The sequence below is a fragment of the Sparus aurata genome, unplaced genomic scaffold (assembly GCF_900880675.1).
Source record: "Sparus aurata unplaced genomic scaffold, fSpaAur1.1, whole genome shotgun sequence".
In the NCBI taxonomy this organism is placed as follows: domain Eukaryota; kingdom Metazoa; phylum Chordata; class Actinopteri; order Spariformes; family Sparidae; genus Sparus; species Sparus aurata.
The window spans coordinates 107,393-134,539 of record NW_022045121.1 but is presented as its reverse complement, the minus strand read 5'-3'; the positions used below and the strand labels follow the sequence as shown (position 1 = coordinate 134,539).

General features: G+C 43.2%; 1 protein-coding gene and 1 pseudogene across 1 annotated transcript; both read right to left on the bottom strand.

The window, feature by feature from the left end:
- Positions 1–3,493: 3,493 nt before the first annotated feature.
- LOC115577847 (E3 ubiquitin-protein ligase TRIM21-like) lies at positions 3,494–5,080 on the bottom strand (annotated as a pseudogene).
- Positions 5,081–13,691: 8,611 nt separating this feature from the next.
- On the bottom strand, positions 13,692–15,345 carry LOC115577846 (E3 ubiquitin-protein ligase TRIM39-like). Its single transcript, XM_030410732.1, has 2 exons — positions 15,119–15,345; positions 13,692–15,082 (listed from the first exon to the last, which is right to left on the bottom strand). Exons 1-2 carry the CDS (start codon positions 15,343–15,345, stop codon positions 13,711–13,713), a joined length of 1,599 nt encoding a protein of 532 aa, XP_030266592.1. The 3' UTR covers positions 13,692–13,710.
- Positions 15,346–27,147: the final 11,802 nt, after the last annotated feature.

Genomic DNA, 27,147 nt, shown 5'->3' with positions numbered 1-27,147 from the left:
GGAGACGTAAGGGCTGGTGTTCCTACAAGGGCGCCGGCTAAGATCTTGCCTAGGGCACCAAATTACTCAGGGCGAGCACTGATCATGGCCCATGACTTCCTCTCTCCCTGTGGTTGTACAGCAGGACTACCCATTCAACCAGGGGGGGCGGACACAGGAGGGAAATCAACAAGTGGCACTCGGTCGTGGGTCTCACTGCTTTCCTTCCTTCTTGTTGTCAGCATGACTGACGTATCTCATTTCATCACAACTTTCTATAGCAACTGTACATCCAGTGATTTATGGATTATGATCTTTGTACTGTCTGAAACAGTCCAGAGCATGCAGACACACATCTGGTCGGTCTTACAGAACAGCTCCAGCAGTTTATCGTGCTTCGTACACATCCTGTCTTCCAGGTTCTCCACAGGGTCGATCAGCTGATGTCTTTTCAGGCCTGACATTGTCAGATGAGGCTCCAGGTGAGTCTCACAGTAGGAGACCAGACACACCAGGCAGGACTTCAGGGCCTTCAGTTTGGTTCCAGTGCAGACGTCACAGGGAACTTCTCCTGGTTTGGAAACTTGTTGCTCTGAGCTGCTGCTGCTGGCTTTCTGTTGAGCTGACTGTCTGAACTGAGAAGCCATCTCAGAGATGAACGTGTTGACCTGCAGTTCAGGTCTAGCGTTGAAAGTCTTATTACAGTACAATGACACTTGGCATTTATATCCCAGTGTTGAGTGATGCAGGTTTTACAGAAGTTGTGTCCACATGGTATGGTGACTGGATCAGTGAACACATCCAGACAGATGGAGCACAGAAACTGATCTTCAGTCAGCAGACAGCTGGCAGCAGACATGTTTGAATGTTGATTCAGTGGAAGTATTCTTCAGAGAGAAACACAGAGACTGCTCCTCCTCTCAGTGCAGCTCTGTGGTTTTATTGCCTTATCTTCAAATGCCTTAACACAGATTTGAAACAAGATGAGAATCACATTTTAGTTTACTCCTCTTTTTTCTACAGTAGAAGTATTCAGCAGCCAAAAGAACATATCATTACAAAAAGATAACATAAGAAAATAGGTGAGTGGAAGATATTCAAGAACATACTGACAGATTTCTTACTATCAGATTTACAGGAGACAAAAGTGAAGAAAAACTGAGATGGAAAAGTTTTGTCATGACTTCACAAGCAGGCTTCTCTGTGATTTACAGGTTAAAATACTTCTTTCAAAGAAATCTTTAGTGAAAAATAAAATTGTGTATTTTATACAAACCTCCTCCATTAGAAAGAGAAGTTGGCCTTGATTGATTTACACCACTGGGAAAATCACAATGTGTCTAAGAAAACACAAAGGATTTATGGTTATCATGTCAAGTCTGAAAGCTTTAATATTTTAAAGAGATTAAGAGTTTAATTATTAAACTCCTGCATCCATGTCATTAGTTTCAGTGTCAGACTGGAGATACAGTAATTTATGGAGAGGGCTGGCAGTGACACCCAGTGGACCAAACAGGAGTTGCACACAAACAGTGTTTTCTCACTCAGTCACTGCAGTAACAGAAGAGGAGTGGATGGTTCATGGACTGTTTTGTTTATTGTTGTGTGTTCATGAAGACATTGTGCTGAAGTTTTCCTCATTAAGAACATATTCTGTTTGTGATGCAGTTTATTGCACCATGTTACTGTTCATTGTTTGTGGTTGATCATCACGATGCAGCAGCTGATTAGCAGATAACTGGACTTAGTGATGAACTGAAATTGTGTAGATCACTGTTGAGTATCTAAAAAACATTGAAAGGTAAAATAATTAAGGATCACAATGTAAAATAACTGAAATGTGAAATGAGTAAGAAGTAAGAATTTGGTAAATTTAGTAAATTTTTGTTATGTTTTTTATTGTTGTTGTTTTTTCTTCCTCTTTGTATTACTGATACTTTGGGTCATTTCATGAATTGCACAGGATAGGCAAAAATAAGCCTTGGCTTCAGCCTATTCCTTTTTCGTTTACAGAGTTTGTTTAATATTTTTTATTTGGTGAGAAAATGTTGAGTGGAAGTCTGTATGATAATATTTGCCAGTTGATTGCACATGATTTAAGTATTTTATATTGTAACCGAAATAAAACTATTCATTCATTCAGATAAGGAAATCACAGAAACACAAACAGAATCATGACACCGAAAAAGTTTGTTTCACAACATTTACTTCTGATCAGAATTTCCAGAACCCTCAAAGACTCTTCTAACCATCTGGATGAAGAAATATTCTGTCTGCTGATCTGGTTGAAAAACACTTTAAATCTCAAAACTGAAAATGTTATCATCAGATACAAGATATCAGTACATAATGAAAGAAATTGGTCATATTTTGCACAAAACAACACGTTGATATTTTGACTTTGTTTAACAAACACATCACATGTGTCATTTCTGGTTACATGGAAGAAACTGAGTCACAAAATGAGAAAAAGGTTAATAAGAAGTTAAAATCATCAGAAATCATCTAACAGGACTACAAAATGAGAACAACACAGTTGAGTGGAAGATGGACAAAAACATACTAACATCATCAGACTGTAACAATCCTTTTATAGACCCCACAATGATCCATCATCATCTTACACTACAACCTCTCTCACATGTGATCTGATCTGAGAACAACTGATGGTGTCTTTAATCATCCATCCATCTTCTTCGGCTTTATCCGGGCCGGGTCGCAGGGGCAGCTGCCTGAGCAGGGACACCCAGACTTCCCAGTTCAAAGACACTTCCTCCAGCTCTTCCAGGAGGATCCCGAGGCGTTCCCAGTCCAGCCTAGCGCTATTGTCACTCCAGCATGTCCGGGGTCTTCCTCGCGTTCTCATCCCCCGGGACGCCTCAGCTGGCTCCTCTCGATGTGGAGGAGCAGCGGCTCTACTCCGAGCTCCTCCCGGGTGACAGAGCTCTTCACCCTATCTCTAAGGGAGCGCCCTGCCACCCTGCGGAGGAAACTCATTTTGGCTGCTTGTATCTGGGATCTTATTCTTTCGGTCATGACCCAAAGTTAATGGACATAGGTGAGGGTCGGAACGTAGATTGACCAGTAAATTGAGAGCTTCGCCTTTCGACTCAGCTCTCTCTTCACCACAACAGACCGATACAACGACCGCATTACTGCGGCCGCTGCACCACTATTCAACACTTATTATATATACAATGATCAGAATGATTCAGAAACAGATTTGAATTTACCACCAAAATATTTCAGGAACAGTGAAGGATGACTACTTTTAAATACTTAATAACAGAAAATGCTGATTATTTTTGAATACTTTGTTTCTGATGATTTAACAGTTCTTAGAAATATAAAGTTCATTACATCATATCAATAAGAGCGTTTGGCAGAAAAATAAGGTCAAAATGCTTCACCAGAATGTGAAAAAACAACAATATACAAACCATGTATAATCAGGAAATTTACATTTATTACATTAAATAATGTGAATCTTTCTGTAGAAAATCAAATGTTTGTTCTACTCAGTGTGATTGACAGGAGAGATGATCAGAGGAGCAGAGTTTTTACCACCATAATTAAGATATGGACTAAAGAGTGGGTAGAGTTTCTGAGTGAAGCAGCAGCCAGTAAAGGAGTAGATAAGAGCTGCAGCATCAATGTCATAAAAGGAGACCAGACCCTCCTCATAATCCACAAACACCCCCACCTTCTCAGGCCGACACTTCAGAGAGAGACGGACTGAAGGGTGAGCAAAAGCTCTATACTCATTTTTATTCCTCAAACATATCGTCCAGTAACCATTCTGAGGAGATGCTGTGATTTGTCCCTTCCTGTTGATCGACTCTCTGGCCACTCCTAAATCCCAGTCAGTCTTTTCTTTAACTTGAACCTCATGATAAAATCTTCCTGAAGAGAAACTCTGCTTTGATAAAACACAACCACAATAATCAAATCTCTCTGGGTTGTGTGGGAGATTCTTCTCTACATCACTATCATATACTTGTTTTCTATCACCAGACAGGATGAGTTTGTGTTGTGCTGTATCAGGATCGAGTGTCACATCAACTGCATACTGCTGGACCCACTTCAGCTCGACCTTCTTCATCTGTTTACTGAGCGTCTCCTCCAGCTGATTCACAGCTCTCACCACAGTCCCCTCATATGAAGGTGGACGGACGCTGACTCCTGTCCAGTTCTTGGTGGGTGGAGCAGCGTTCAGTGATGTAAAGCTTTGGAAGGTGACAAACAGTTTCTTAGAACCTGAGAGCTTCTTCACCTCAGAGCTTCTCTTCTCCAGCTCAGAGATTTCCTGTTCCAGCTCTTTGATGAAGCCTTCAGCCTGTTTCTCTGTCTCTCTCTGCTTCTCTTTGATGGTGTCGATGAGCTCGGCCTGGCTTCTCTCAACAGACTCCTTCAGAGCGCTGAAGACCTGAACACCAGCTGCTATCTCTCTGTCTGCATCTTTCTTACTGAGCTCCACTGAGCGCTTCATCTCCTGAATCTTCAGTCGTCTCTTCTGGATCATCTGCTGAATTTCAGCGTCTCTCTTCCCCAGCTTGGCCTTCTTTCCTTCATATTCTTCTTTCAGAGGAACAACAGAATGTCCCTGGTGGTCTAAAACAGTGCAGAGCATGCAGACACACATCTGGTCGGTCTTACAGAACAGCTCCAGCAGTTTATCGTGCTTCGTACACATCCTGCCTTCCAGGTTATCCACAGGGTCGATCAGCTGATGTCTTTTCAGCTGTTTAGCTGTCAGATGAGGCTCCAGGTGAGTCTCACAGTAGGAGGCCAGACACACCAGGCAGGACTTCAGGGCCTTCAGTTTGGTTCCAGTGCAGACGTCACAGGGAACTTCTCCTGGTTTGGAAACTTGTTGCTCTGAGCTGCTGCTGCTGGCTTTCTGTTGAGCTGACTGTCTGAACTGAGCAGCCATCTCAGAGATGAATGTGTTGACCTGCAGTTCAGGTCTGGTGTTGAAAGTCTTTTTACAGTTGGGACACTAACACTTGACATTTTTATCCCAGTGTATAGTGATGCAGGTTTTACAGAAGTTGTGTCCACATGGTATGGTGACTGGATCAGTGAACACATCCAGACAGATGGAGCACAGAAACTGATATTCAGTCAGCAGACAGCTGGCAGCAGACATGTTTACAGTCTGAGGGTGAAAAGTGAGAATAAGAAAACTGTAATTAGAAATCTCTTGATTAATTGTTCAATAAACTATCATTCCCGGAATATAAGGAGTCATGATGAGTTCTGACAGGTAAAAATGTGTCCTGGATACACCTCTGAGTGGAACTTCCTGTCTGAGTACAGTTCAGGTTTTGTGTTACAGGTAATAACGGTTTCTGAAAAGCAGTAAATATTATCAGCTGTACAAAGACACAGAGCAGAAACAGTAAAGTTGAAAGGACAGGGTGATAAGTTCAAGGCTTCTTACTTTAGTGTTTAACAGCTATGTAGGTTGTAAAACCGCCATTTTGTACAGTTTGGACCCAATAAAATACTCTGTCAGATAAGATCAGACACTGTGCTCTGAGCTAGGCTAGTTAGCCTTTAGCAGACAGAGTTATATGTTCCAGGCTTCTTACGTAAGTGTTTAACAGCGACATAAGCTGTAAAACAGCCATTTTGTGCTTTTAAAGGCAATAAAATACACTGTCTGATAACATGAGACACTGTGCTCTGAGCTAGGCTAGTTAGCCTTTAGTAAACTAATTTATCTGTGTTTGTCTTTGTTCTGGTTGGATTGAGCTGCTGTGCTTTACAGTAAAGGTATGTGGTTTAACAAACTCAATTAACATCAGGTATCAAGCATGATGTTTTAATATCAGGAGACAGATCAGTCAAAGTGGGTAAATTAGCTGAAGCTAAAGCTAGCTGTGACTGTGTCCTATCTAACTTTATCCAGAGTTCAGTCACTGTGGTTTGATTTCGACCTGTTTTGTAGTTCTGACTAAATGTACATGTTGAAATTGGCCGTTTACTCACCAGTGTTTGTCAGAGATTCTGCTGTTGTGTTGAGAAAGTTTTCTTCAGAGAGAAACACAGAGACTCGTCTGGACTGCAGCTCTGCTGTTACTCAAACTTTCACTTTTATATCAGGAAATGTGACATTCCAGTTTTTTCTCCCTGTTGCTCCTCTTCTCAGTGAAGCTCTTTCAGTTTTAGTGACTCACTGTGAAACTTGCTGACAAAACTTTGGAACAAGTTTTTACTTTTTTGTTTCTTGGTCTTTTCTCAGCAGTGGAAGTTTACAGCAGCCAAAAGAAGATTCAGTTACAAATAAAGCAGATAAGAAAAGAGGTCAGTGGAAGATATTCAAGAACAAACTGTGTCTTTAGATCAACAGGAAATGAAATATAATATTAATAAATATGTTTTCATTAGTGTAAAAACACCTGAAACTAAGAATCGTTGTGTTTTCGTTACTTTAGAAAGAGACGTTTATATCCACAGAGGGAGCAGCTTCTCTTCAACAGAGTCTGTCAGGTTTCTTCGGCAGCCCAGAACGGACAAATCAAACACTTTAGCAACTGCAGTAAGAGAGGGTGAGGCGAGGAGTGTGTAGTTGGTTGCAGCCTCACTGCTACATGCTACTAAATCCTCCATGTTCGACTTTTAAATCAAATTAAAATTGTAATTTTTAGAAAAATCTCCTCAGTTAGAGAGAGAAGGAGACACCACTCAAACATCAGCAGTCTGTCTGATAAAACACAGAGAGATTTATAATTATCACTTTTATTTCCTCGCATTATTTTGAAAATCCTGAAGTGTAGACGGAGCAGAAGAGCGTCAGGCTGCAGTTTAGTAAAATCTCCACCAGAGGGCGACGTCAGCTGTCATTTAATCTCTACTAACAGTTGTGTTGTGTTCAGTTCACCTTCTCCAACATAACAACAGCTTTACTTTACATTAAATGACCTCACACACTTTGCATTATCTGACATTAGATGACTTGACATAACACTCAGTACATCTTCTCTTCAGGCTCATTGTCTCTCCCTGACTCACACATCATGCAGCTGTTTGGTTTTCTAAAACAGATGAATCAGAGAAGAGTCGACCACCTGCTGCAGGTTTTGTTCTTCTTATAAGAAGCTGTTATGTGTTTGAGTCTCTGACTGGTTGAGGTTGATGTCATCAGACAGGATGGTATGCAGCAGGAGACGAGTGGATGTCTCGTCTGTGATGTCCACTTTTTTTCTTTTGATCCTTCTTCTTCTGAAATATCCAGAACATTTGTCTCCTGGTTTCCTCTGAGATGTCATGTTAGATTATATAGGATCCAAACACAGAAAGATTTAGTTCCACTGAGATATTTAACAGAGGGAGAGGAACGTCCTCAAAATCCTGAACTGGACTTGAACTCTCACCTTAGACAACATCTGGACAGCTGCACCGCTCTGTGTTCACAAACCTTCATCAATATTTTATGATAACTAATTACTGACGGACCTTGTGAGTATGTGAAAGGAGTTTACGTTTGCTGGAGGCGATGGAGAAGTTTTGTATTAAAACAACCTGCCACTTTATCACATGATAACCAGGAAAGATTGACTGAATAAGAGAGAAATGTTGTTTTATGAAAATAATGATTTTTGTGATATAAAGTGAAATCTTTTTCATAACCAGAATCATTTGCATCCAGTAATAACAAGCAAACATTTCAAATAACATGAAGAATATTTTATAACTTTTCTCCTCATGATAACAGCCTGAGGTGTTTTTGTCGTGGTGGTGTCTCCACTAGAGGGCGTCCTCAGATCTCTGGTTTAGTTCATATCAGCTGTTTCACTAGCAAGGACCACACCGTCAACGATATGCGTTTAAGGATTTATTAGTGACAAAGGAAAACGAAGTGTCGAAGATCTTGGTTCTTTTGAGTTCTTCGAGTGCGTTGTGGGGATTCTTGTAGAGAATCCGCCGCCGCTCCCGGGCAGCGACGGACCCCCAAAAACCTCCAATTACTTGAGAAGAGATGGAGCAGATCTGAGATCTTTGAGATCTGAACGGATGTAGCGGTGGTACGTTTGGGAGGACCAGCGGCCCATGAGACGTATGAAGTGTTCTGGGAAGCCATTACGGGAGGCTGAAGTGGCAGCTCCGATTCTGAAGGAGTGCCCGGAGTAGTTGTCGGGCAAAATACCCTACAATGAGAGCACATGGCGAAAGTGATGGTGGAACCAGAATCGAGTAGCCACTGGGCCGGATTCGGAGATGAAGAGAGGATCTGTCATTGTTGTGAGATTTACGGGATTGCGAGAAATTTGCGCGGGTTTCTAAGGGATTCAGTGGTGATTAGACCTTGTTGAAGAAGACGGGTGTAGACGGACCAAACTGATTGGTTTTGGTTTGCTTTAAGTGGAACACCATAGTGTCGTATGAAAAGCGAGACAAGTCAGAAATGCAAGCATGACGGCTTGAGTCGAAGTGAATGGTTGAGGAGGTGAATTCGGAGTATCTGAGGAAACCAAAAAGGCAAGCAAAAACATGGCTTCCAGGGTTTGGGCGACTTGAGGAGTGCCGTACCCGGAATGGATTGTGTGGAGGCAGATTAACAGCAAGTCGGCATTAAGAGGAAGACGGCGAGGGCTTAACGAACTGTCAACGAACAGCCGGTTATTGTCTTGGAAAGAAGCTGATACCGCTAAGGTAAGCTTGGTGATGGGTGATTTGTCATGATGAATGGGCGTAAGTATCGAAAGAAGTCGTGGTGATGAGATTGAATGACGGAAAGGTTGTGTTGTATTGGTCGTGAAAATAATGAAAGCTTTCCAAGCTGTCCAGTAGGAAGAGAGGGTCGAGGGTGATAGGCTGTGGTCGCTTATCAGGGGTATAAGCGCAGGATTTACGAGTTGAATGTCGACGCCCGACCGGCGTAGGGAAGGTATCTGCGTGAGGTGCCAAGCTTCTGAACTTCTGGCATTCATTAGCGAGCTTCGGGGGCAATTCTGCTGCAAAACATCTTCCATTGTAGAAACCCCCCAAAACCGGCCTAAGGAGCAGCATCAATGTGCAGATAGATGTCATGCGGGTGAGTCGGTTGGTCGTCGTAAAAGAAAGTGTTTCCGTTCCAATTGGTGAGAAGGTTGAGTCACGGACGGATTTCGGCAAGGCTCGAGCTATCCAGGGAGATGGAGGTCAAGAGTGATGGGACGGAAGAAGCAATGGATGGTAGGTTGAAGATAAAGGCTCGCCCTTGGGGAATGATGCGTAAGGTGAAGTTGATGTGGCCCAGAAGGGACAGAAGTTGACGTTTGGTGCGGCGCGGGGCGCAGAAGAAGGTTCAGTTGAGCTTTCCGACCGGGAATGAAGTCTAAAACTTGTTTGTGTCAATGATTCCGAGAAACTCGAGGGATGTAGAGGGGCCCTCTGTTTTCTCTGCGACGATGGGACCACGAGGTCGGAGAAGACTGAAGTCAGGGTAACCAGGCCGGAAGCGGGTGGCGATGAGGTGGGGGGAAATTGTTAGACTGGATCCAGCTGAGGGCTTCAGGTGGGGTGTCGAAGAGTTTAGGCTGAGGTGAGCCTAACAGCAAAGTAATATGTACCACGCCAGTGGATGCTGAAGAAACAGCAGAAGTCGGGGTGAATGGGAAGGACTTTGAAAGCACTAGTCTGTTCCTGGACCTTCCTTAACTTCCTTGGCAAGCGTGCGGTCAACTGAATCTGGCTCGGTTATGGTCGACTGAAGATTTTGATTTCGAAAGAGATAGATGATTGTGTGGAAGTCCTGGGTGAAAAACCTTCTTCAAGTCCTTTATGAGAAACTAGCTTTGGTGAGGTAGGTTGTACGGGCATTCGGGGTGGGCGTGGCCCCCGCTAAAGAAGGAGTAAATGTGGAGGAAGCGGCACTGGGACACGGTGCATCCGGTACTGTTGAAGCCGTTGCAAATCGAACGACCTCCTTGGTGCATGACGGGCCTGCCTTTCTTATATACGCCTTTGATTACGGGAAGATGACATCTGTTCTGGAGGTATGGGTGCTGGTGGAGCTGCCGACGACAGGCAAGAGAAGGCTGAAGCTCTCGTTTGGTTTTTGTGCGGCTCAGTGTGGGTAGCTGTGTATAAAGTGAAATTAGTGGTTGCCTGCTGAGGGGGAAGAACGGGTGCCGGCATCCCGGTGCTGACGACCCCAGCCGAAATGAGCTGCTGGGACTGATGGAGCTGGGAGATGGAAGCTCCCTGCATCCCGGCATAGGGTGCTGGCACCCGGTGCCAGGAGCCCCGGTTGAAGCGAGGTGCTGTGGTTGCTGGAATTGGACGGCAGAGGGCACTGGCATCTTGGTGCCAGGAGACTTGGTTGAAGCGAGGTGCTGCTGTTGATGGAAACAGGAAGCAGAGGGCGCTGGCATCCCGGTGCCAGGAGCCCTGGTTGAAGCAATCTGCTGTGGTTGCTGGAAATAGGCGCCAGAGGGCGCTGGCATCTCGGTGCCAGGAGCCCTGGTTGAAGCGAGGAGCTGTGGTTGCTTGAAACAGGAAGCAGGGGTAGCTGGCATCTCGGTGCCAGGAGCCCCAGTTGAAGCGAGCTGCTGTGGTTGCTTGAAACGGGAAGCAGGGGGTGCTGGCATCTCGGTGCCGGGAGCCCCGGTTGATCAAGCTGCTGTGGTTGCTTGAAACGGAAGCAGGGGGCGCTGGCATCTCGGTGCCGGGAGGCCCGGTTGATCAAGCTGCTGTGGTTGCTTGAAACGGGAAGCAGGGGGCGCTGGCATCTCGGTGCCAGGAGCCCCGATTGAAGCGAGCTGCTGTGGTTGCTGGAAACAGAAAGCAGAGGGCTCTGGCATCTCGGTGCAGGGATCAGAATCAGAATCAGAATCCTTTAATGTCCCGCAGACGGGGAAATTTGTTTGTCGCAGCGGCAGAATATTACGAGAACAGAGCAATAACAAAATAGATAATAGAATAGACTCTATAATTAAAAAGAGAAAGAAAATCGAATCGAATCGATGTGTATATGTATTTACATGATGTAGTGCAAGAATGGACGGTAATTTTTTAATATACAGACCGGAGCGGTTGAAGCGAGCTGCTGTGGTTGCTGGAAACAGGAAGCAGAGGGCGCTGGCATCTCGGTGCCAGGAGCCCCGGTTGAAGCGAGCTGCTGTGGTTGCTGGACACAGGAAGCAGAGGGCGCTGGCATCTCGGTGCCAGGAGCCCTAGTTGAAGCAAGCTGCTGTGGTTGCTCCAAACAGGAAGCAGAGGGTGCTGGCATCTCGGTGCCAGGATCAGAATCAGAATCAGAATCCTTTAATGTCCCGCAGACGGGGAAATTTGTTTGTCGCAGCAGAATATTACGAGAACAGCGCAATAGCAAAATAGACAATAGAATAGACACTATAATTAAAAAGGGGAAGAAAATAGAATCAAATCGACGTATATACACATGATGTAGTGCAAGAATTGACAGTAATTTTTATATACAGACCGGAGCCCCGGTTGAAGCGAGCTGCTGTGGTTGCTGGACACAGGAAGCAGAGGGCGCTGGCATCCCGGTGCCAGGAGCCTCTGCTGAAACAGGCTGCTGTGGTTGTTAGCAGTGGGCAGTAGGGGGCACTGGCATCCCTGTGCCAGGAGCCCCCGCAAAGTTTAGCTGCGGTGATGGCTGTAACTGGATGGCGGTGGGCACTGTGGCGTTTGCCCCTGAGGTTGGAGGATGCTGTAGCTGATGACGATAATCCTGATAGAAGTTGGAGGGTCCTGGAATCCATCTGGGCGCTCCCTCTGGAGTGTAGTGATGCGAGAAGTGGTAGCGGAAACTCTGGAGTTGTTTGATCTGGCAGAGGATCTCTGTCTCTGCTTTTGCTGCTGCTCTTTGTTTTCTTTGGGCTGTGTTATTTGATTGTACTGTCCCTTTAACAAGAGCGTAGACGTCACTGCCTGTAGGGCTGTGCGTGATGACGTCACCTGGAAGCGATCTGGTGTTAACGGAACGAGCAGCCATGAGTTTATTATTATTTTTATTTTTTATTTTATTTATTTTTTTTTTTTCAAAGATTGGCTGTTGTGGTGGCTGGAACTGGATGGCAGTGGGCACCATGTTGTAGGTTGCTGGTGTCGATGATGAAAATCCTGATGGGGATTGGAAGGTCCTGAAATCCATCTGGGCACTCCCTTTGGAGTGGAGTGATGACGAGAGGTGGTAGCAGAAACTCTAGAGTCATTTGATCTGGCTGAGGATCTCTGTCTCCACATTTGCTGCTGCACTTTCTGTTGTCTATGAGCTTTCTGCTGTCTTTGGGCTGTAGTATTTAATTGTACTGTCCCTTTTAACAGGAGCGTCGACGTCGCGGTGTGTTGCGTGCGCGTGATGACGTCACCCGGAAGAGAGCTGGTGTTGAAGGAAGAAGCACACCACGCGTGTGGAGAAAGTTTGGCTTTATAGTCCATTCGGTGAAACAGAATTCATTTGTCGTTTAAAGTTTTCTGGGGAGTGGCTACTGTCCAATCGGTGACTGTAGAAGATGAAAGCCGGTCGGGGGAACTCACCGGAGCGTGGAGACGTTGAGACCAGCGAGTTGTTCGGCCGGTGTTGGCGGAACGATGGCGGGAAGCTTTGCTTCTTGGAGGTGAAGGAGTCGGCGAACTGTGGCGAACTGCAGCGACGGTGACTTTCTGTTCCGGAATTTCCTCATCCTCTCTTTGCTGCGGAAGGAGGTGGGCTGGGAGACACGGGAAAGTCGTCGGACGAACTATGATAATCTTGGATGTTGAGGAGAGATGAACCAGGCGGGATGCGAACCATGGATGAGACGAAGTTGGTGCTCTTCGGACTCGCTCGCGCCCTAGCCGGCTGTAGGGCCACTGGAATCAGGGTCTCGGGTACGGAGGTGACGGGAAAGTTGTCGGCTTCAGATGAATGGTGATCCTGATCTCGTCTGAAAGATCGTCCCACGGGGATAGTGATACGAAGTGTGAATGGTGATCCTGATCTCGTTTCTGGGTGCGAGAGCGCAGAATACGAGAGAGAAGCAGAGGAGAGGGTCAGGTGGTTATTTATAGAAATGCGGATAGTAGGCGCTGTTGAGGTGTGGTCCTGCTCCTGAAACTTCGCCAATTAAGCTTCAATCAAACCTTCAATAACATGAAATCATCTCACACTACCAGCTGTCTCAGGTGTGATGGAGGATTGGAGCTCGTCAGCTCAAGTCAGTCTGAGAACAGCTGATGGTGTTTTTAATCACATGATTTGGTCGTCATTAGAAACATCAGCTGTTGATATCAATGACAAACTAAATAATCAATCAGACACAAGAATGTGTTCTTTTTTGCATTTTCTGTTTTATTTGTTTTTTAAAAAATCAAATAACTTTTTCTCATTTATAAATGTTTTGTAAGGATGCAACTCGTCTTATGATTACACTGATCAGACAATAAAATGGTTGAATTCAAAACATGATTGCTTCATAATTCTGAGTACAGTGTTTTCTGATAATATAATAGTCATGCAGTTATTAGAATAAATAAAACTACATTAGATAATATCAATGAATGTGGTAATACTGGTGAGTTGCTATGCTAAAAATCAATGTGACACAAAGAAAAACATTTATAGTAAAAACAATAAAATCACATTGATCAGAGTCTGAAACAAACCATATCACATCAACAATAAATAGAATAGAATAGTCTTAATCGTCATTGTACAGGAGGGTACAATGAAATTGAGGATGTACATTAATTCCATTACATAATGTGAATCTTTCTGTAAAAAATCAAATGTTTGTTCTACTCAGTGTGATTGACAGGAGAGATGATCAGAGGAGCAGAGTTTTTACCACCATCATTAACACATGGACTGAAGTATGGGTAGAGTTTCTGAGTGAAGCAGCAGCCAGTAAAGGAGTAGATAAGAGCTGCAGCATCAACGTCATAAAAGGAGACCAGACCCTCCTCATAATCCACAAACACCCCCACCTTCTCAGGCCGACACTCCAGAAAGAGACGGACTGGAGGGTCAGCAAAAACGTTGCACTCATATTTATTCCTCAAACATATCATCCAGTAACCATTCTGAGGAGTCAGTATGATTGGTCCCTTCCTGTTGATCGACTCTCTGGCCACTCCTAAAGTCCACTTAGTCTTCTCTTTAACTTGAACCTCATAATAAAATCTTCCTGAAGAGAAACTTTGCTTTGCTAAGACACAGGCACAAGTATCAAATCTCTCTGGGTTGTCTGGGAGATTCTTCTTCACATCACTATCATATACTTGTTTTCCATCATCAGATAGGATGAGTTCAGGATGTGCTGTATCAGGATCGAGTGTCACATCCACTGCATACTGCTGGACCCTCTTCAGCTCGGCCTCCTTCATCTGTTTACTGAGCGTCTCCTCCAGCTGATTCACAGCTCTCACCACAGTCCCCTCATATGAAGGTGGACGGACGCTGACTCCTGTCCAGTCCTTGGTGGGTGGAGCAGCGTTCAGTGATGGGAAGCTTTGGAGGAGGTGGAGGTGGTCTTCAGACTGTGAGAGCTGCTCCACCTCAGAGCTTCTCTTCTTCAGCTCAGAGATTTCCTGTTCCAGCTCTTTGATGAAGCCTTCAGCCTGTTTCTCTGTCTCTCTCTGCTTCTCTTTGATGGTGTCGATGAGCTCGGCCTGGCTTCTCTCAACAGACTCCTTCAGAGCGCTGAAGACCTGAACACCAGCTGCTATCTCTCTGTCTGCATCTTTCTTACTGAGCTCCACTGAGCACTTCATCTCCTCAATCTTCAGTCGTCTCTTCTGGATCATCTGCTGAATTTCAGCGTCTCTCTTCCCCAGCTCGGCCTTCTTTCCTTCATATTCTTCTTTCAGAGGAACAACATCATGTGTCTTGTGGTCTGAATAGGTGCAGAGCATGCAGACACACATCTGGTCGGTCTTACAGAACAGCTCCAGCAGTTTATCGTGCTTCGTACACATCCTGTCTTCCAGGTTCTCCACAGGGTCGATCAGCTGATGTCTTTTCAGGCCTGACATTGTCAGATGAGGCTCCAGGTGAGTCTCACAGTAGGAGGCCAGACACACCAGGCAGGACTTCAGGGCCTTCAGTTTGGTTCCAGTGCAGACGTCACAGGGAACTTCTCCTGGTTTGGAAACTTGTTGCTCTGAGCTGCTGCTGCTGGCTTTCTGTTGAGCTGACTGTCTGAACTGAGCAGCCATCTCAGAGATGAACGTGTTGACCTGCAGTTCAGGTCTGGTGTTGAAAGTCTTTTTACAGTTGGGACACTGACACTTGTCATTTTTATCCCAGTGTTGAGTGATGCAGGTTTTACAGAAGTTGTGTCCACATGGTGTGCTGACTGGATCAGTGAACACATCCAGACAGATGGAGCACAGAAACTGATCTTCAGTCAGCAGACAGCTGGCAGCAGACATGTCTACAGTCTGAGGATGAAAAGAAAAAAAAAACAGCTTCAGTACATTTATTAAGAATATTTATTGAGCTTTTTTCACAACAACAACTATTATTACATTTCATTTGAATATTTACTCGAATGAAACTAACTGTAGTGAAACCAGGAGAGTCGTCATGAATCCAGTGTTCATTTCGTTGACGAAGACTATGACAAAAAATATTTGTCAACGAACCTTTTTCACGGACGAAAACTAAATGAAAACTAAATAAAAAGTCAGATATGATGACGAAAACTGTGACAAAATATAACTGACACTTTAGTCAACGAATAAAAACGAGACGAAAATGTTTGGGAGCGACGAATGGAGAAGAGATCCAATCAGAGCGAAATATAAGTCCCGACAGGACGATCCGTCCTGAAGAGACTTATTTTCCAGATAATGACCGCCGTTCTTTACATTATCCAGCTTATTACCCGGCTACTTGCCAACACGAAAAGAAACTTGACACAGTGTGTCTTTTTACAATTTATCTGTTACCGTTCACAAGGTTTTTCAGCAGAGAAATATAGTTCACCAAACCGATGCCGTTTCTCTTCTCCCTCTTCACTGCTTTCCTCTCTTTTTCCTTTCTCGTCCGGTGACGACAACTCAGCCTTTTGCCAAGATTCGAAATCTCCGTATTTTCCAAAAATGTTAAACTTAATGTGAAACTCATCCATACTAGTGGCATAGGAGTAGTTTTTTTTTCGATATGAAGTAGACTACAGATCAGCTGACGTTGCTTAGTGACCGAATATGCTGCAGTTATAAGTGACCGGACTACTTGCGGAGCAAAGATTTTAGAGCGCGGAGTGATACGAAATACGTGAATCAGAGGCAAAAAGGCCACTTTCCTTGATGACTGTCAGATATGCTTAGCAGCGGTCAATTATACAAAAATAATTGACCGTTGACCGTTGGGAAGGTCCATTCAAGTGAATGGAGCATTCTACAGCATTAAGAAGAGCCATGTAATAAAAGCAATTTATTGTAAATATAGTTTTCTTTTATTTTTATCATTTTTTTATTTCCAAACCCTTGCTTTGGCAATATGTACAGTGTTACCTCATGCCAATAAAGTCATTTGAATTGAATTGAATTGAATTGAGAGAGAGAAAGAGAGAGATATTTACCACTCACTAAAACTAGACTAAGACTAAAAGATTTCAGATGACTAAAATATGACTAAAACTAAATGGTGTGTTATTCAAAAGACTAAATCAGAATTTGCTGTCAGAATTAACACTGCATGAATCCTGTGCTTATATTGAATCCACTGAGGGACACATTTACTATATTATTATTCTGAATAATGTGCAACACAACTCTGCTGATGTTCATCAATACATTTGCAGTCAGAATCTGCAAGTATTGAGTGTCTGGTTAATATAGACAGTCAGGTCCTGGATGATGCTGCGAGTGAAGGAAAGTTCACCCAAAAGTAAAAATGCAGTCATTATCTCCTCACCTCCATACTGAAGTCAGGTGAAGTCTGCAGAAAACATCTCTGGAGCTTCACAACAAAACAGTGCTGCAGCATTCTCTTTAACAACTGAAGCAGCTGGAGACTTGTTTTAAAATGTAATAACAGTAAGGAGGAAAACATAAACGAGAGGTCCCAAATTCATCTGAAAAGTTGTTAATTACACCGTTTTCGAGGCCAAAATCTTCACTGAAGCTGCCGAGTTAAAACTGTTAGCATGCGCCACATCAAATCGATTTTGGATCTCTGGTTTTCCAGAGATTTGGATTACAGCCTACGAGCTGAATGGTACATAAACCCTGAGGGACAAGTGAGTTATTTTTTTTTTCTTCTGGTGATCTAGTTTTGCAGCAGTTTTCTAGTCTGATGTAAACTGTTTTCTCTCCTGTGTTTCTGACTTGACAACTGGTGGAAAAAGGTTTATCAGGATAATCTTTCTAACTTCCTTCATCTGTGAAAATGTGATTTTTTTCCCCATTTCTAACAACTGAGTGAATGTTTGGCAGGAGAGAAAACATGTATTTTTGTAGTACTCATTGTGACCACTAGAGGCTGTAGTGTGACACTACCTCATGTTCTTAACAGGACTAGAAGCGTTCACACACACTAAACACAACATGCATCTATTGTGTATCAGCAGGTTATGTAACATCACTGTCACGTCTTTGTTTTGGTGAGGAGTGTTCTATAATTGATGCTAATCTGCCGTCAGTGTCACAGGTGGAATATTGTGTATTATCAGCAAGTCAGGTGAAGCAGTAACATGTAACAGCCTCATTCTGATATCTGAGTCTTTTCATGTTACATCAGAGTTTATGGTTATAATGGTTACTGTCAGCTGCAGCAGTAAGAGTCCAGTACTGTTGTGTTTTATGTTTTTTGTTTAAAATGCCGTTTGTAAAGGAACTTCCATATAATATAGTCTTATAGGTTCATAGTCATAGCTTTGTGTCTATACTCTGCTCACCCAGAAGGCAGAGTTACCCTGAGGTCACGCTCTGGGTCACAGTGGAAGATTGTTTGGGGGCAGCATCTTCTCTGTGCAGCCGCCTCACAGACGACTAAGGTCACATTCTGTTCCTCCAGCATCTTCACCTTCACTGTGTCTCATACGACAAACACACTGGACTCAGGTGAGCCCGTTTCCTCAGAGTATTCTGTAGTGGGTTCAATAGTCAGAGACCAGGAGGTGCTGCATTGTGTTACCACATGTCCTGTTGAGCTATGTTCTCCTTTATCGAGCTTCATTAATCACTTCAACGTCAGGCATCACATCTCCTGAATCTCTTTCTCTCCTCGGTTCATCATATTAATGGAAATTCACCAACACCTTCATTACACCAACAGTAGAAGTGACCAGGGGGCTCCAGCAGGGGGAGCATACAACTAGTGAGCTGCGTTACGGTAAACCTGCTTCATCCTTTCAGTTGTTATATTAACAATTATATAAATATATTTTTTAGTTTTCCTATTTTTTTCATACATTTTCAAAGAACTCTCCAGCTACTTCAGTTTGTCAGGAGAATGCTGCAACACTGTTTTGCTGTGAAGCTCCAGAAATATTTTGTGGACTATGAAACTTTCCATCAGCATGAGAGTGAGTAGGTACTGACTGAATATTGACTTTTGGGTGAACTTACCCTTTAAAATCTTTAAAATCATAATGGTACCATTTTAAACCCCTCCATTACTTTCACATCACAGGTTAAATAATATAAATAACATGCTGCTTGTAATGTTATTGGAGAGCTGATGCTTAAGGTAGAACAAAGATTTTATATACCTTAATATTGAACACTTTTTTGTCAATTATTTCATCATTATTAGTTTAATTGAAGCGTCTGAGCGAGCAGAGCAAGAGAAAAACCACCTTCTGTGTCTAAACAGCTTTAGTGTCAGAGAGTCAGATTGGAGGAAGAGAAAGAGGAGGAGGAGGTACAGAGAGAGAGGATGACGATGCAGAAAACAGAGAATCAGACACATTAAATGTGAAGAAGAAAAGATGGAAGCTGCAGGAAACTGAAACTGTTTCTCTCCACGACCACCGTCCTGTCTGACAAGAGCTCAGGATTTGTGTTAATACTTGAAACAGACCAGAGCAAGGTGGTAAATTAACTGTAGCTGAAGCTAGTTGTTTTGTAGCTCCTAGTAAAAAAAATGTAAAATTCTGTTTTTTACTCATTTGTAACCAAATATTTGGTCATGTCATTGTGTCTGTGTAGCTCAGTGTACTCACCAGTGTTTGCAGAGATTCTGCTGTTGAGAGAATCTGATGGATTCAGTTGAATTCTTCTCCAGAGAGAAACAGAGAGACTCGTCTGGACTGCAGCTCTGCTGTCACTCAGACAAACTTTCAGTTTCATTTCAGGAAATGTGATGTTGCAGTTTATCTTCTTGTTGCTCCTCCTCTCAGTGAGGCTCTGATAGTTTAAGTGACTCATTGTAAAACACCCTCACATAGCTTTGGGACAAGGTTTTACTTTTTTATTCATTATTTTTTACTCAGTGGTGGAAGTTTACATCATTAAATTATCCAAGGGTCATGGCGGATCGATCAAACGCACCAATCTCTTCCGTCTATTTTATGGTGTGATTGAGCAGTTAATTCATCATGGCCAGAGCCGGCCCTGGGCATAGGCAGTATAGGCAAATGCTAGGGGCGCTGTCATCTGGGGGGGCGCCACAAACGAGGGGGGGAATAATAATAATGATAAGAAGAAGAAATAAAAAAATGTTTTTTTACCAGTGCCATTACTACTATTATTTTGAAATATTATTTAAGCCCACAGCAACATAATGTCATAACAAAGACTATTAAACGACGGAGAGGCCTTTTTTCCGGGTTCTGGCTCGTTGTACTGTACCTGTCCTCTGTGAGGGGGGCGGGTCGAGAGGCCAGCTGCCTGAATCTGACCGGACCGAGACCCCAAGACCCAGAGAGCAGGGGTGGGCCATACTGCAAATGTTGGTATTGATCCGATACCAAGTAATTACAGGGCCAGTACTGCCGATACTGATACTGATACTTTTTACTTGAAAATTCCTGATCATTGAATGATTTTGTACTTTTGCTTTTAATTAGCTGATCATGATTATGATAATAATAAAACACAGGACAAAGATTTTAGCAAAATAAGAAAATAATATTTAACATAGTTAAATCTATAACCTATCTGCATGTAGCCTAAATAGGAATGCTAATGTTCCTTCAACAGATACACAAAAGGTTTATTATATTCTGACATCTTCATACTTTAGAGTGAACCTGAGTGAGCAGAGTGAGAGAGGTGGAGAGGAGCACTGCACATAAGGACTGAGAGAGACGCTGCAATCACACAAACCCTGTGAAGAAATACAAGTGATTTGCTGAACTTATAGAACAGAAACTACAACAAAAATATCGATCTCAACGCTCTAGTATCGATTCGATACAAATACTCACCTTGGTATCGATACTATGGATATTTGGATGGATCCGCCCACCCCTACCAGAGAGGAATTTACTGATACTGTAGTGGAATTACAAGGTCTAACAGACTGAATCCATCCAGAGCCCAGTGAAGGAAAGGAAGGAAAGAAGAGGAAGAAAAACGTGAAAAGATACAGGTACAGTCACGTCAATGTGATGAAGTGAATGAAGTTAATAGTTTAATGATCATAGTTACTGTTGTTGGAGCAGAGTGTTAGCTTGCTAGCTAACTTCAGACAATAGTAGCATTGTTTAATAATCAATAAATAATTCGAGTCGACGTAAGTTAATGTTACTCGATCTTAAATTCATCAGGGACGTTTGAAAAGTTAACATTAGGCCTGTTCAGGTGTTATTTTACAGGTGTCTTTCCTGCTTGTATGTTAGTTAAAATGCTATTAGTTTTCCATGCCCTTTGTAATAGTGTAGTTGTAAACCTTTGGTTTATTGTGTCACAGTTTATGTTTGTTAAAGTTTACATCAGTGTTAAAGTGCAGTTAAAGTGTATTACTGTTAATACTCCACACCTCAGCTTTCCCATATCATTCATAGGTGAAATATATACACTGCACTTGCACTCTGGTTAGACTGAATTGTTTTGCAATGACAATAAAGTTGAATGAATCTCATCACATTTTCATTTTTAGTCTATATTAGTCTTTTGTATGGCACACATCATACATCTGTTGTTGTTTTTTTTTTTATTAAAATGTACCATGCAGTCGTCACATATACCTCTCTTGTCCTCTTGTCTCTTGTCACAGCAGAGTGACACAGCATCAGGTGTTCCTCTACCTCAGCACAGCAGAGTGACACAGCATCAGGACTAAAGGCACCAACAGACCTGCTGACTGGACATCTCTGCTTACTGACACAGTGAGATGAGAGTTAGTTCACAGAGGACCAGTTCAAATAAAAAGCAGTTACACATTTCCCAAAAACAAACATGGGAGAGTGTCAACATGACTTTTGTAACAGAGTCTTAGTCAATGCTGAAAACATCAAAAGAAGCTGGCTGATGAACTCAAACAGAAATGATAGCTTGCACTGCTTCTGCTGCTAAATGTTTCCTCCAAAAGAATACAGACTTAATAAGGAAGGACTAAAGGACTGGAACAATGCAAGCCACTTGCTGAAGGTTCATGAGGATAGCCAGGAGCACAATACCCACATGGCAATATGGAAGGAGCTGGAGGTCGTTTTGCAAAGCGGCTGACGATAGATAAGTGAGAGACAGCACTCTGAGGCTGAGAAATGATTTGTTTGCACAATGCCTTATTTATATTGTATTTTTATCACTTGTTCCTTTCTTCAGTTTTTATTTGGTTTGATATTTTTGACTTAAAAGAAATAAAATCTTGAATACATACATGCAGTTTCTGTGTGAGTGTGTGAAATTGATTGTGAAATTGACTGCAATGCAAGAGAGCGCCAGCTAAGATCTTGCCTAGGGCACCAAATTACTCAGGGCGGGCACTGATCATGGCCCATGACTTACTCTCTCCCTGTGGTTGTACAGCAGGACTACCCATTCAACCAGAGGGGGCGGACACAGGAGGGAAATCAAGAAGTGGCACTCGGTCATGGGTCTCACTGCTTTCCTTCCCTCTTGTTGTCAGCAGGACTGACGTATCTTATTTCTGCATGACTTTCTATAGCAACTGTACATCCAGTGATTTATGGATTATGATCTTTGTACTGTCTGAAACAGTGCAGAGCATGCAGACACACATCTGTTTGGTCTTACAGAACAGCTCCAGCAGTTTATCGTGCTTCGTACACATCCTGTCTTCCAGGTTCTCCACAGGGTCGATCAGCTGATGTCTTTTCAGGCCTGACTTTGTCAGATGAGGCTCCAGGTGAGTCTCACAGTAGGAGGCCAGACACACCAGGCAGGACTTCAGGGCCTTCAGTTTGGTTCCAGTGCAGACGTCACAGGGAACTTCTCCTGGTTTGGAAACTTGTTGCTCTGAGCTGCTGCTGCTGGCTTTCTGTTGAGCTGACTGTCTGAACTGAGCAGCCATCTCAGAGATGAACGTGTTGACCTGCAGTTCAGGTCTGGTGTTGAAAGTCTTTTTACAGTTGGGACACTGACACTTGTTATTTTTATCCCAGTGTTGAGTGATGCAGGTTTTACAGAAGTTGTGTCCACATGGTGTGCTGACTGGATCAGTTAACACATCCAGACAGATGGAGCACAGAAACTGATCTTCTGTCAGCAGACAGCTGGCGGCAGACATGTTTACAGCCTGAGGACAAAATAAGAAAAAAGCAAAAGTATAATAACATTCATTTAGAATTTTTAATCAGAGGATATTGAAAAATTATTGGTGGAATATTCAGAGAATCATCATGATTGCCAAATGAAAGGGAGCACATTGGTTATCCAGACCACTTCCTCCTCTAGCTCCCTTAACCAAATAAATCTCTCTGACTTCCTCCAGTGGTCACGTGAGTCCCTGCCTATCAATGTGTTGGTAAATTCTGGTGGAGACGACAGCTTAATTGATTCAGTCATGGTCCAGCAAGCTTTTGTTCCTGTTCTGCCTGTCAACAATCCCAAGACTGTCAGTTCCCTAGATGGCAAACTACTGGCTAAGGTCACCCATGGCCCAGTCCAGGTTACTGTCCTCATCCTCATCAACCATACTCTGTCCTATTGCTCTGGCTCCCAAAATGGCAATCGTTCGTGAGTACTTCATGAGGAGTATTCTTCCAAGTTAACTTGCCATCCTGATGTTCAATGCACTCAGCTGTTCCTCCGTCAATGCTTCTCGGGGCCAGGACTTACTCAGTATGTCAAGGAGTTTGTGGCAGCCTGCACGGTTTGTGCCCGGAGCAAGGCCTCTCATTGCCCCCCTGTTGGTCTCCTCCATCCTCTATCTGTGTCAAGCCGCCTCTTGTCCCATGTGGCAGTGTTGTCACCAGATTACCGCCTTCCGAGGGTTGTACCATCATACCAACCATAATCGACCACTTCCCTAAGTCTGTCCATTTTGACCCATAACCCAAGCTGCCTTCAGCTTTGAGACTGCCCAGCTCCTCGTTCTCCACATGTTTCAACTCGTGTTTTGATGTCTTCAAGGTGTGGCAGGCTTTCTGTGGGGTGCTGGGGGCAACCTCGAGTCTCACATCTGGTTACCAAACATGCTAACCAGGACCTGGAAGCCACCCTTGGCTGTTTGACACCTCGACATCCTTCCTCCTGGTGCAACTTCCCTTTCTGGGTTGAGTATTCACACAACTCCCGCACTTGTGCAGCCACCGGCAAGACCCCCTTAATGACAATTCCAGATTTTCAATCCCCTTTGTTCCACACACACAGGAAGCAGTGATGGCTTTCCCCTCTATTCAAGTCTACTTAAACCATTGTAAGGATGTCTGGCACACTGCACATGCTGCCCTGATGCTCCTCTCCGCACAGCCAATGCCTGGCAGACCTACGTCGTTCCCCTGCTCCCCAGTACCAACCCAGACAGAAGGTTTGGCTCTCCGCCCGGGACTTGTCCCTTCAGTTGGATTCCCGCAAACTGGCTCCTCATTATGTTCGCCCCTACGAAGTTGAGAGGTTCAGCAATCCTGCGGCAGTTCGCCTCAAGTTGCCTGCATCCCGATGGGTCCAGCCTTAATTCCACGTCTCTCAGTGGAAGCCCGTTTCCATAAGCATCCTTAGCCCTCTGGCTGAACCCACTCCTCCTAACCCATCTCATCAAGGACCAGCCAGCCTTTACTGTCTCCAAGATCCTGGACGTTTGTCGACAGGGCCAGGGTTTTCAGTTCCTTGATGACTGGGAGGGGTACAGTCCTGAGGAATGTTCTGGAGTTTCCGCCAGGGGTCTCAAACCCAACCATATGCTTCTCTCTGACTTCTATCGTCAGTACCCTGACAAGCCTGGTAGGACAATTGGAAGTATCCATTAGTGGGGGGGAACTGTTATGATGGGACTTTGTGGTGTAGTGTTTATGTACTTTGTGTTTTAGAGGCGCTTGGTGAGACCGGGCATGGCTTTTCTACTGGGTGGAGCTGTGCCGGTCCACACACTTGCAGCTTATTGGATGTAATCAGCACCTGCTCTTATACCCAGACCTTCCCTATGCACGGTGCCAGATTAATGTCGCCAGCTCTAGTGGTACTTGGTTTCTCTCATTCTCTTGAGTATATGTATTAAGAGTCTTTTGAGATATTCACTTCCAAGTGCCTTAATCCAGCTTCTCTCCTCTTCCAGTGTGATCGGACCATTCCTGTGGCCTAGCCCCTCTACCACCCACCACCTAGCTTTCCGCACCTCTAGCACTCTACACAACCCTGACGGCCTGAGCCAGCCACCTGCGTAACCGTGAGTCTCTACCTGCACAACCCTGGAAGCCACCTGCCTGTGCTTGAACTCAACAACTCAATCTGCCAGGAATTCCTTTGTGATTAATTAATTCACCTTTAAAATGTAATCCCTGTGTAGGATAGTATGTGGTCCTGACATGGGCAGCACCATAAATATATAATGTAGGAGACACTGCTCACACACTACTTTGATATATATATGATAATTAATCACTGGTAATTAATTTTACACTCGTAAATGGGGCACCACCTCCGTGTTTAGTTACTGGAATAATCCGGAGGACATTATTCCAAACACCTAACTGTACCAGTTGGCTTGGACGGTCTTGGGAGTCAGGAGACACTGAGGTTTGATGTTCTTGAGAGTTCTGGGTTGGACTACGGCACGGCGCGTCGGTCCAGTAGCCAGAGGGAAGGCTGGTACTCAGATGATCACAGTCTTAAAAAAGACTTTTCTTGGTCGTTTCAAGTAGTGGTACTTAAGTCCTGATTCTGAAATTAATTCAACTTCACTTGATATCAGGCGACACATATTAACGATTAACTAGTTCCTTATTAGCTGCATGTTGACTCTTTATTAGTCATTATAAAGCACTTTATAATAATAAATAATTCCTTATTCTGCAAGATCATTTCTACAACTACTAGAACATTTATAAAGAGTTTCCCTCAATAACCTCCTAATTAGTGATATTGATAGTAAATAAGGGAGTTGTTGGACATGAATGAAGTCATTCCTCCTGAAGTCACATGTATAAATATAGTTTGATGTTATGTGACAAAACTCAAAACTAGAAGTTGTAAAAGAGTCCAAATAACTCTAAATCAAGTCTCTCTCAGTGACGTGTTGCTCTTATAGTTGAACCTTTGTGGGTTAATAAGTGTCAAAACACTGACACAACTACCACTGATAAATATGAGGTATTAAAAAAACTAAAGTCTGAAAGCAGTTCAATCACAATGTTTTAAAACATCAGCAAACTGTTCAGTTTTCTGTCCTCCAGGTAAAGATAAGTACAACAAAAATGGTCTTGCTCCATGTAAAAATACTGATGCTAATGTCATAGCTGTTTAAGGAGGCTATAGATCTGAAGCCTTTTATAAAATACCTTTGAGAAAGTTAAATGCATCATATCTTGGCTTTCGATCAGAAAACATCTGTAGATTTTTGTGTTCATGTCATCAGATGAGATGATGGATTACATGAGGTACCTCAATGGGTTCAGAACGTCAAAATGCAGCTACAGTTACCTGAAACAAAGTTATTTCTTATTACAAGATTACACAACAAAAGAGAGATGAGTTTACTTCCTGTTGAATGTAAACTGTATATCTATAAAGTCGTACAGACAAATGTAGTGGAGTAGAAGTACAATATTTCCTCCTCAGATGTTGTGGTGGGAAAATAAAAAGCCTCCAAAAACAGAAACTCTCAAGAAATTCTGATAATGTCATGTTTGTATGTGAGTAAATGTACTTAGTAACTTCATGTCTGTGACTGTAACATTTCAGTGTGTATCTGTTCCAAACACTTTACAGTCTGTGATCCATCACATCAACTAATCCCTCTGCACTTCACTGCTGTTCTCCAAAGTGTTGAGCAGCTTTTCTCCGTCTGAAACATTTCTCACAGATACAATAGAAGGAGGAAAATAAAAGTTCTGACCTGAGATAAAGAAACATTCTGATTGGACCACAGCTGTAGATTAAAGAGCTTCTCTGTGATTCTGCACTTTTAAAAGAAGCTGAGTACAATTATTGTAAAGTTAAAGTCTGAGTTTAATCAGACACAATGAAATGTGTCTCTCTCCTCCTTCTCTCCTGGGGACGCTGTCTTTTTCTGTTTTATTAAGAAGATTAGAAATATGATAAAATAACTTTTTGCTCATTTTTAACATCATTGTCAAGATGCAAGTCTTATATTTACAATAATCAGACAATAAAATGGTTAAACTCAACACACAAATGTTTCATGTATCTGAGTATATTGTTTTTTGACAATATAATAGTCATGCAGTTATTAGAATAAATGCGACTACATAAGATAATATCAATAAATGTGGTAAAACTGGTGTGTTGTTGTGGTGAAAAATCAAAGTGACACATCAAAGAAAACATTTATAGTGAAAAGGATCAAATCATATTGATCAGAACCTGAAAAAATGATGTATACATCACACATCACTAATAAATATACATTTACTACACTAAATGATGTGAATCCTTCTGTAGAAAGTCAAATGTTTGTTCTACTCAGTGTGATTGTCAGGAGAGATAATCAGAGGATCAACGTCATAAAGGGAGACCAGACCCTCCTCATAATCCACAAACACTCCCACCTTCTCAGGCCGACTCTTCAGAGTGAAGAAGACTGGAGGGTCAGCAAGAACTCCGCAGACATTTTTATAAGCCGGAAATATCCTCCAGTAACCATTCTGAGGAGATGCTTTGATGTATCCCTTCTTGTTGATCGACTCTCTGGCCACTCCT

Coding starts and splice junctions, on each gene's coding strand:
- LOC115577846 (XM_030410732.1), bottom strand. CDS start 15,345: ATGTCTGCTGCCAGCTGTCTGCTGACTGAAGATCAGTTTCTGTGCTCC. Junction 15,083..15,118: donor ATCTCTGAGATGGCTGCTCA/GTTCAGACAGTC, acceptor AGCCAGCAGCAG/CAGCTCAGAGCAACAAGTTT.